Source organism: Morone saxatilis, unplaced genomic scaffold (assembly GCF_004916995.1).
Source record: "Morone saxatilis isolate NCDOM2014 unplaced genomic scaffold, NCSU_SB_2.0 Contig22, whole genome shotgun sequence".
Taxonomy (NCBI): domain Eukaryota; kingdom Metazoa; phylum Chordata; class Actinopteri; family Moronidae; genus Morone; species Morone saxatilis.
Window position 1 is genome coordinate 7,895,508 of NW_023339785.1, and position 11,193 is coordinate 7,906,700.

At 41.6% G+C, this 11,193-nt stretch overlaps 2 protein-coding genes across 2 annotated transcripts in view; both read right to left on the reverse strand.

Annotated features, from left to right (window-relative positions):
- Positions 1-1,320: 1,320 nt before the first annotated feature.
- Positions 1,321-3,085, reverse strand: LOC118333491 (heterogeneous nuclear ribonucleoprotein A0-like). Its single transcript, XM_035669155.1, has one exon. It carries the CDS (start codon positions 3,014-3,016, stop codon positions 2,111-2,113), a length of 906 nt encoding a protein of 301 aa, XP_035525048.1. The 5' UTR covers positions 3,017-3,085; the 3' UTR covers positions 1,321-2,110.
- A 1,586-nt stretch (positions 3,086-4,671) lies between these two features.
- The window catches only part of maea (macrophage erythroblast attacher, E3 ubiquitin ligase), an 11,841-nt gene continuing 5,319 nt past the window's right edge, over positions 4,672-11,193 (reverse strand). Inside the window, exons 3-9 of the mRNA XM_035669387.1 lie at positions 10,368-10,571; positions 10,092-10,214; positions 9,319-9,395; positions 9,056-9,164; positions 7,375-7,508; positions 6,744-6,939; positions 4,672-6,592 (exon numbers count right to left, since the gene is read on the reverse strand). Of these exons, the coding sequence (XP_035525280.1) occupies positions 6,497-6,592; positions 6,744-6,939; positions 7,375-7,508; positions 9,056-9,164; positions 9,319-9,395; positions 10,092-10,214; positions 10,368-10,571 (939 nt within the window). The 3' untranslated portion in view covers positions 4,672-6,496. The remainder of the gene's footprint in view (positions 6,593-6,743; positions 6,940-7,374; positions 7,509-9,055; positions 9,165-9,318; positions 9,396-10,091; positions 10,215-10,367; positions 10,572-11,193) is intronic.

The following is an 11,193-nucleotide window of genomic DNA, read 5'->3' on the forward strand; positions in this document are numbered from 1 at the left end:
AATAAATCTGAGAGGTCACAAGATGATGTAAATAGATTTTTAATCACATGTCTCATTAATCCAACAATCACTCACGTCGACACAAAGACCCTAACCTGTACGAGAGGTGACACAGACACGGCTTCGTTTTAAGCTGCCACGGGGCAAAGACTGGAAGCCACTATCCTAGTTCAGTCCGATATCACCGGTCCAGTCTGGTCACTGGGTAAAGAGCACTTGGGTTTGCACTGGGGCACTGTGTTATCAAAAGACTCCTGAACTTAAAAACCCACCAAATAAATAATAAAAATCATCAAAAGAGATTAAAACCACGTTAAGACTCTTGAAAATGCATTTAGACCACACTGGGGAATCCTTTGTGAAAAGTGACTTCACCTGAGGGGGAGAAGCCACAACCACTCTCCGGTCCCCCCGTTGGCGTGGAGACACACACACCCCATCGTGTTCGGGGTGATGTTACCCAGGTTACCGTAGCAACCTGGAGGAGATGGGAGAGAAACAGAGTGAGAAACTGGGCAGAGCAAGGTTTTCTGGATGAGACACCAATGTACTTGTTCCAATATTTCACTTTTTAAAATGGTGGAACAAAATTTGGGCCCCCTCCACCCACTTAAAGTAAAGCCAAATTAAGTAAACCACCTTTGTTTGTATTTTAAGATTAGCTATATAGAGACGCATTGAGCTATGATTAAAGTGTCAGTTAAGTTGTTTAAGATTAAATAATGGCACACTTGTGCACCATCTCATGAAGATATACCATACATGGTTGACCAACACATAGTGAAGACAGGTTGATTTACATACCTAGTTTGCTGGATGTGGATATCCTAAAGAGATATTTCAGACTCCTATCACAATCGACCCCAGGTAATCAACAGGGTCCTGATGTAGCCTAAAACAAACTGCTAAGGCTATTTTGGCTGGGATAGCCTACTGGAATACGAGTAAGAGAACACCTAAATGTAGGAATAATCAAAGATAAATATCAGAGCCCCCATGTCCACATATTGATATGTATTCAAATATGTAAAAAATAAAGGTAAAAGGTAGAATAGAAAGTTATATATATATTAGCAAAAAAATATATATATTCTAAAAAAGAAAAAAGCACATAATTTTAAAAACAAGGTCAAACCCTACAAAGCCTACATGCATTGGCTGTGGGTAGACTGCAATCATTCTGTGACAATTTCACCCACCTGAGTTTAAGGGAATAAACTGGGAAAGATGCCATGTAACTAAAGATGACAAGATGGTGTCACTTATAAAACCTGTGGATGAACTTGAGGAAGCCTGGTTAAATAAGTAAAATAACTAAGCTAAGTGGTATAACGTTTTATTTAAAATGAACATACATAAGCATACCAAGGTGTTTTAACAGTAGGTTTTGTTCTCCAGACATGAAAAGTATACAATATACATTAGATATTGCTACAGGTAATGAAAAATGAACAATAATTAGAAACTATTACTATGCGTGAGGAGAGTTTGAGTACAATGTTGGGAAGGAAACAAGGAAACTGGATCCTGCAGTATCACGTTCCGCCTTTGCTGAATGAGCCAAGTAAATAATTATACAAAATTGATGATGTTATCAGACAGCTATGAAATCCAAAACCACAAAACATGCTTTCTCATCCTCATACATTGAAATTACACTAAATTTACTCCAGAAAACAAAATCTAATTGCTTAAAAATGCAAAATATTTAAGATAAATCAGAACTTGTCAGCAAAACAATCCTACATCGAAATTGAACCGAGTGAACGCAAATAAAAAAAATACTCTAAACGACAACTACACGCCGTGGGCGTGGATACATAATAAAAAGGGATCACTGTGTTTTTATTCTTCATTTTTGCGTGTCCTAGTTGAACGGCAACAACCGCTGCTCGTTATTATCAGGTTTTCTGGGAAGTGACCTTCCTACCTGTTTGGGTTTTTGAGGTCTTCATTATGATTAGGGGGATCTCTGTGTCCGTATCTCTGCCGGAGTTGGGTTTCACGGCAGACGCCCCGTTACTGAATTTGAGTTGAGCGTCCAAATCCCGGCTGGAGGTAAATTATGGCTGGGGGGTGGGGTGGTCGATTCTCCATTGTGCAGTCTCATTTAGTAGCCGCCGCCGTAGCCCCCCCTCGGGTATCCGCCGCCTCCGCCGCCTCCTCCTCTGGTGTAGGGCGCCGCGCTCCTCTGTCCGCCGAAGGGAGGCCCTTTCATGGGGCCGTACCCGGAGGAGTGCTGGCCGTAGCCGCTGCCAAACTCATTGTAGCCGTTTCCACCGCCATAGCCGCTCCCCTGGTCTCCATAGCCACCCCCATACGGACCGCCGCCGTACCCTCCGTAGCCGCCACAGTTGTAGCCTCCGCCATTTCCGTAGTTGTAGTTTCCGCCGTAGTCCCTGCTGCCGTAGCCATTTTGATTTCCCCTCATGCCTCTACCTGGTCTGCCTCTCGGCGGCATGCCGCTCCTGTTGGCCGCCTGCATCTCCTGCTTGGTCAGGGCTTTCTTCACTTCCACTTTGTGTCCATTGACGGTGTGGAACTTCACCACGACCGCCTTGTCGGCTGCGTCGTGATCGGTGAAGTAAACAAAGCCGAACCCCCTCTTCTTTCCGGTCTCCTTCTCGGAGATGACTTCGGCCTTCTCGATTTGACCGTACTGGGAAAAGTAATCGGTGAGATGGTCCTCTTCGATGTCGTCCTTCAGGCCTCCAACGAAGATCTTCTTCACCTTTGCGAGGGCCTCTGGTTTGTTGGCGTCTTCTCTCGCCACAGCCCGCTTCACCTCGACCGCGTTGCCGTCGACGGTGTGAGGCCTAGCCGCCATTGCAGCGTCGGCCTCCTCCGGTGTGGAGTAGGTTACAAAGCCGAAGCAGCGGGACCGCTGCAGCTGCTTGTTCACCACGACAACGCAGTCGGTCAGCGTACCGTACTGCTCGAAATGCTTGCGCAGGCCATCGTCGTCGGTGTCCACATTCAACCCACCGACGAAAAGTTTACAAAGCTGGTCAGACATGTTTGAAAAAAATGGCGAGCTGAGTTAAACGACTTCAACAGGGCGCAAATCTCAAGATGGTGGAGGAGGAAGAACGCAGCTGTATTTATACCCGACGGCCTGTGACGACACACGGGCTTCAGAAACAGGAACACCTCTTCCGGTCCGCTTCTCTCTTGTGCACAAAAGACCAAAGATATTCTGCTTAAAAACGATGCTTAAAAACCTTTACACGACATTTAAAACACCACAGTTTACGTTACTAAATACTTATGAAATTATATATTTTTAAAAAATAAGGTTTTCAGTGATGACGCGCAGTATCGTCGCGGCAGGGCCATTTTGTTGCCACATGGTATCAAAAGGCATCGATGAAATACAGTTCTTATATTTATACACATGGCGACAAATAAAAGCTACATTTGTACTGATTTCATGATACTCTACACTCTCGTGTTACTGTATTCTGATTTGTCCTGAATTGTAGCTCACAAGTTATAAGAGCGAGTTAACAAGCTTCTGAATGGAGCCATAATGGATACACGGGTTTTAACCAAAACCACATTCTCAGCCAGAAATGAAATGTGGCATACTGTGTGAATACAGTTCAAAAGTTGGGCCTAAGGACTGTAAAAAAGGTATTGCGACTTGGGTGTTAATATCAAGTGAGTTTTGACGGAAACATAAACTGCATCTTAATTATCAGCCACAGCAGCAGCATGGTTTATGTGCAGGAAGACCATAGGGGCCATTAGTGGACTGGGTTAAAGGTTTCAATTGAAGTAGATTCAAAGTTTATGGCAGTCAGTGAAAGGTGAAACAAAAACATCTGACATTAAACATTTCTTTCATGCAGAAATGACGCATGATTTTCTCCAGTGTTTGAAATGAGGCATGTTCTCATTCATTTAAACATTTGAATAGTAAAGCCATAGACAATTATTTTTTTGAATGTTGATAATCATTGAATCATTTTTGGCTAACTTAGTTCAAGCTTTTCAAAACTGAGGATTTACTTTTTTAAAGTTAAATATTTGGGGGTTTTGTGTTGTTGGGTAAAATAATATTAGGACAATAATAGGTTAATAAAACTAGTAATGTGTATTTTTCATTATTATAGACGTTATCAATCGTTGAATTGAACAAATGGTTACAGAATAATTAGAAATAAAAATAATAGCTGCTTGCAGCCCCCCAAAAACCTCCACTTTCATGTAAGAGCACACACAGCAGTCTTGCTGGGGGCCCGTTCATTGTCTTTGGAGCAAAACTGATTTTTTCTAATCAGAAAATTAAGATTTAGTTTTATAGATTTTGTCTTTTGGAAAGAACAAGAGACCAAAAGGCTAACTGTGCTGCCAAATTTGCCTAGTTTTTATCTCAGTCACATATTTCCATGAAATCCACGTTACAGATCAGTCATGTACAGTACATTTCCATCTGTAAGCACGTTTTTCACTGCTAGACCAAAAAACGCCCACACTGAATGCTGCCCCCCTCAGACCATGGAGATGTAGTTTCAGGTGAAAGACACAACACTTGGTTGCATTTCCATGTCAACAGAATTGAAATGAATGACTTGACCTAGTCACACCTACCAGAGCTTATGGTAATGCTGCTTTTAGAGCCCACAGAGCAAAGTAGACATTGCAAATAAAGAAACACTGAAATCAAAGTACACTGAAATCTTTATGAGACATATTGCTCATGAAACAATCCCTTGTTATCTATTCTACCAACACAAACACACAGGACAATCTGTGTCTTTACAGATACAGCTCTAAACCATTTATGGACACAAATGAGGCAACTTTTGGTTTGTCAATAAACAGCAAATGGAAGAAAAGACTCCCAGATCATGTAGAACATAAAACTTGAAATCGTCACAATTTACGGTTTATTTGTGCATTAGTTGTCACTGAAGTCAACTTTCCAGATTTGTGTCCATCTTGTTCTGATCACAGTCCATCCATCATCTACAGTAGGTTATCAAAGTCCTAGAGGATGGGGATGAGTCTTGTTTTCAGGTGACCTAAAGTTATTCCTTCTGAGTTTGCAAGAAAAAGCAGGACGGTTCAACCAACAGCCTAGTTTAGGTTTTGATCCTGCCTTTTAATGCATTTTTCAAATCAAGGTGGGCATGTGCATGGAGCTATGTGTAATGTTGAAGCAGTTGGTGTACGTTTACAGCGTTAGTGCTGTAAGCAGCTTTTACATACATGACTATAAAAAATATCAGCAGTCCTTTTTATTGTCTGGTTCACTGTTGGTGAAATCTAAAACTATTTGGGCTATGCTAAACAAACTAAAATCACCCATTATATAGTTTACTGAAATGTACTCTTAGCTGAAGAAGAAAAAAGTGAGAAATTGGTTGAAGAGAACTGAAAATGGCAAATCTCACGCACAAAGAAGGAAGACAATTTGTTTAATAATAAAAAAACCAAAACATCAAGAGATGGTTGTCTCATCTGAATGTTGTGTAAATTTCATTATGGTAGTAAATACACCATAATTAATATTACCACACTAACTTCTTCTTCAGAAATGAGAAGTTGTACTGAACAACCAGTTAACTTGAGGATACTGTGGGCTATAGCAGGTTAAAACAGCCAAGGAAAGACTTGTTCAGTCCACACAGCAATCTTGGTAGAAGATTAATCTTCCTTGTCATCACTTGTCCCCAAACCCTTGACTTTATACATGAGGATGATCAATTCCCATCTAATATTTACATTTGAAAAAGGAGCCTACTGCGGCACCAAATCAGGCTCCGGTTTCACAGTCAAGGGGGGGGGGTGAAATGCAAAAGAGTATAGGCAGTTAAAGGAGACATTTAACATATATCCCCCCCCCAAAACACATGGCTAGAAGACACAAGATGTCAACAGCATGCATCACAGAATGAGATGCTACCACGTGATCAGAAAGCCAGCCATGTTTGTTTTTGAAAAAATGCCCAAATCTCTCGAATGTGTTAATCTGGTTAATAGAGTGAGTTAACACAGTCCTGTCACATGTTATATAACAAAGGAACACCACTAGTGAAAGGAGAAAGTCAAAATAACCTCAAGTTTTTATTTGATGTAGTAAAATCAAATATCTACCTAGCAGTGTTTCACCCCCTCAGTCCATTTCTGTAGTCTCTAATGTTCAGAGTGAGGGCCTTTAAAATAATGACAACGCTGATAGTCCATGTGCTTGAATGGATCAGACCAAACAACTTCTTATTATCTAGCCACATCTAAAACAGAGTCTGAAAGGAGGGGAGTCCAGTGTCTGTGTGATAAAACCAGAGGGGGTTGGTGGAACTGGAAAACTTGAGCCGATCATGTATTGGGGGGGTTGTTGTGGAAAAAGTCGGGTGTGTATGAATGGGGGGGGGGGGAGAAGGGCACTGGATCACAGCTCCACAGGTGGCTCTCAGTAGGCCAGGTCAGAGGTGATGAATGACGGGCCTTATTTGATCATGTTGATACTCAGACGGGTTAATCTGAGTGATCACATGATGTAGACTTTCTCAGCCTGAGAGAAGTTGAAGACTTCTTTGGTTCTAGGACACACCACTTTGTCATCTTGGCGGATGGACAGAAGAGACTGGAAGAGAAAATAAGCAGAGGAAAATAAATTAGAAAAATAAACATTATTGTTTTTCTTGCTTCCATATTGCATATTAAAGTGCTTTCACAAATCGCTTTAGCTCATAGTCTGGTACTCTTGGCTGGAGTTAATATTGCTGTGTACTCACGTTGTAGCCGTAGACGTATCCATTAGGAAGCATCATTGGAGGGTTGTTTTCATTCATAACCTCCCCAGAGATCTTACAGACTAGTCTGGAGTTGGCGCAGTGGGCCATGGGTAGCGGCTGGGCTAACTTGTTGAGGGATTTACTGCACACTGGGCAGTCTGGGTTCTTAGAGGTACCGTCCTCCTTGTAGCACTGACTGGAATGGGCATGGAGGTTAAGGACCAAAATGTATGTCTCTGAAATGATTTGGTTATGTCTCTCATCAGATAGCATCCGTGGAAAGGATAATCCACATGCTTAAAGCTTATTCGTAGTATAATCAATTTCATTAGATCGTAGGAGCCAAGAGAAGAAAGAGGAGAAAAGGTTAAGTGTGAGCAACACCACATTTGAAAGACCTAAACTCACTGTAGCCACATACAAACACTGAGATACAGGAACACTCCCTTCATTACGTTTTTTGTTTAAATCTTACGTTAATTTTCACAATTGTCTTTTGCAGTGTGATATAATATGGCAATGAAAATAAATTAACAACAAAAATAGTTTATTTGCATCTTTAAAACGCTAAGGAGATGAACTCTAAACTGCAGAAGCAACTTCTTATTGGGAATAAGGTATGGCAGGATACGGTGTCTTGATGGCAGACAGGCCAGCCTGAAGGGTGATAGTGAAGACAGAGTTGTTTCCTAGCTGGTGCAGTCTGTAGTTGTCATATCGGAATTGCTGGATCAGCATCTTCCAGCGGGCTGGATCCAAAAGATCCTGACAGACAGAAGAGAGAGTTTAACACCAGAAGCCATTTCCAGACAGACCTCAGACTCAGTCCTTTCTCACACAGAGCGAGGTGCAGACCAGTGTCACACAAACCTTCTCCAACATGCTATTTTCATTCTGACACAAACTATGTTTACTCCCCTAACATTTTTGACCACATTGTGTTCACTGAGGCGCTGTAAACCGCAATACACACCAGCACTGTTAGATACTGTTGTGTCACACACACCAGACATGCCATACAAACAGCAGCCAAGTAGTCAATATATTGTAGCCAGGATGTTCCAATCCCAGGAGCAAACTGTGACACACATTGAGGCCTGCCAGTGTGTGTTTCACTAAACCTCTGGAAACAACAGCATCAGTGTAGTGTATGATTTTGGGCTCTTAAATTAAACAAGATTTGTATACCAAGGCTTTGTGTTGTTTGTTTCTTTTGAGCAAACTGTGATTAACGGCTCTCTGCTTCCTAAACACAGCTGAGTCTGTAGGCAGAATGTTTTCACTACTAATGGCTCGTTCACATAGGCCACCTGAGCAGCTCGTGCCTCTTCGGTGCAATGTTTAGACAGAGAGAAAGTCTGCTGCATGGCTACTGTGGAGCAAGCCCTATGTTTCCACATACAGCCTTACAAACATGTTGGCAGAGGACAGAGCTTCTTAGTTTGGCTTCTGTCACACCGGCACAAGAAGCTGGCAAAAATGTTGTCGCACTAGTTTGACTTGTCCCTTCTTCTTTAGTTGCAGAAAACGCTCAAAGCTTTTTGAGATAAAGCAGTCATTGTGGTGCCGCGTTGCAGCTCAGTCTCTCAGAGGATTTTTAAGTGTAGGTGAAAATTCAAAATAACAACACTGCTACTGAAAGCAGCTACCCAAGGACAAGTTCAAAAGTAGCACAAGAGGGAATAGAGTTGATTCTATTAGAAGACAACAGAGGCCCTCTAGTGGCTGGTCTGTCGCTATAACACGTCTCTACTTGATAAAGTCCCAAACTTGCAATTATTTTAGTGGTGTACTCCTTTTAATAAAATAAGTTTATGCCAGTTGTGTTAAGTTTTGTGTGAATTACTTACCCAGATGAGTATATCCATAATATTGGTTATATCAGTATTAATGTTTTGTTCATATATAAAGCACCAACAGGTAAAAGTCCATCTGTACTTGACTAGACTTCTGTCAACCAACATCTCAAGTCATCATCTCAGAAATACAACTAGATCTCAAGACTATTCTAAAAATATCGAGGTATAGGACTGAATGGGGGAAGGCAGCCATTCATGCACCTATTATGAGGAATAATTTACAAACTAAAGTGAGGCTGTCCTCTTTGGTGTTTTTAAAAAACTAGAGACTGAGCTACTAGAGAAATATACCTGCAATTGTTTTGAAATATGTCTTTAAAATAAAGGAGGAATAAAAATGTAAAACAAATATATATATGTGTGTGGTTGTCTGTGGGTGAAATAGGTCTGAACAAACAGGATTTCATACATGTACATAGTTACACTAGGAAAGACCACAGACATAGATTGTACCTTGTATGGGGAGATATGTGTATCTGATGGGAAGGCCAGCATGCCCATCACCTGCCGAACCTCATCCAGCTGTCCACCTTCTGCTTGGCTGAAATGCTTCCTTGCATGTCTGACGTACACAGAGACATATACAAACAAGATCAGTGCGTGATATGTTTGTTTTAGTGACTTCAATAATGGTTACAATGAGGAAAAAGCTACGTAAGTGCAAGGGATTTAAGATATACGCGTGTGTGTGTGTGTTGTGGTTTTATGTCCAGTACCTGACTGCATCCATGCGTTTGTTTTGTCTGATGAGCTCAATGAACTCCTGGATTCTCAGACTGAACTCAAGACAACTCTGCCAAAGAAACAGACAAAAGATGCCAGTAGGTTTAAAACAAGTAAGTGATTGTTGCCCTTCATGAAACTCCAGAGCAAGCAAACAGATATCTTTAATGCGATTCTCAAGTTGTCTTTCAATATTTTATCATCCAAATGCATCTTTGGAACGGTAAAAACCCTGAAATCTGCCTGGTAGAGAGGAGATCAGCTGGAACTAAAATGTACCTGCATTTGGCATTGAGCTGGAGCTAAACCAAACCAAATTTCACAACTACTGAAAACCAAAGACGTTTCCTTAGTGCCAGCATCCCAGACTTGGACTAACCATATAAATATTCGGTCATGTATGCAATACAAGGTTACCTGTCAAAGTAACAGCTAACTGGGAAGATGATCATATTCTCAGCAGAGGCGCTCTACTGAACGCTTTCTGGTTTAATAGGATCATCTAAGGATTAACACTGTAACTTGCCTCCACTGACAGAAGGGCAAAACACCCAGGACGAGTAATTAAATCCCAACAGGTCTGTTTTCTGAGTCTGTTACACTCCTGATTCTTGTTTTAAAAGAGCAGAAATATGGAAAAGGCAGAACCAATAAGCATTTGTGGTCGACTGAAACCTATGTAGCATTCTTTCTGTTTTTCATGCCAGGCCTCAACTTCAACCTCTTTGATTAACGAGGTAAAATTTGACTCTTGTAAACGAACTACCTTCATCTTGCGGAGGCGGGATTTATTGTCATGGCACCAGGCTAGGCAAGTGGCCGTCTCCTGCCTCTCCAGAGACTCCTCCACCTCCTTAGCTGTGAGGAACATCTCAATGTTCACCAGATCCTAAGAATACAGGAGAGTGGATGTATTAATGGAAAAGAAAAGGAAAAAACAACAACAAAAACAAAAGTTAATCACAGCGGTGAATAAAATAGTCTTTTAGTTTTGTCTGAATGACCTTGAGACAAAGTGGATCAATCACACACAGACATTTACCTCTATACCGCTCTGTCTGGCCAGTTTAACAGCTGTGTTGTAATAACCGCAGCGCAGCAGATGCTCCACCATCATGCGGTCCATGCGTTTCTTCTTCCACAGGTTGACTGAGGCGGGCTGGTCGCTGCTGTGCTCCTTCAAGTGCTCGATGCGACGCTTACATAGCTTGGCACTTTCGTCTTCTGCTTGGATGGACTCGGCAGCCTACAGGTCACACACATACACAAGAACAATGTAGATATTTAAAAAAGCTGAATATGCATTGGATAAAAACACATATGGTTCAGACTGATGGGAATTCAATTTCGTTGGGTGTCATCAACATAAAGGTTGTGGATCACACACACGGAAAAATGTATTCCCACTACTGCATGTTACATTTATATTTGCAGTAAGATGATGAAGAGTATTGGTCAACATGATCTCTCTGGTTGATTTTCAGGCCTTGAACAAAACTCTCACTTTCAAATTTCCTCATTAATCAGTGTAGTGTCTAGCATGACCTACCTAGCCTTCCTCACTATGAATCCAGGGTTGGAACAGCGGACAAAAGAACCAGAGAAGTGTGTTTTGATCACTTGTTTTCAGCCATTTTAGAAAGGCTTGATAAGAGAAGCAGCCAGGCAGCATTCCACGTCTGACAAACAGGCCACAGTTAAACCATTATAAAGAAACCACAGACACAATGAGGAGCCTTTGTCCACAGGAGTGACTAATGTGGCTTTTAACAGTTGGCTCTACCTGAAGGGAGAGCTTGTTTGTAGATAGTGCTGGTGCTGTAAGTACCACGGCCAATACCAGTGCTTGCATTATTTTTAACTACTAA

Bases quoted from the DNA above. Each gene is read 5' to 3' on its own strand.
- LOC118333491 (XM_035669155.1), bottom strand. From the start codon at position 3,016: ATGTCTGACCAGCTTTGTAAACTTTTCGTCGGTGGGTTGAATGTGGAC.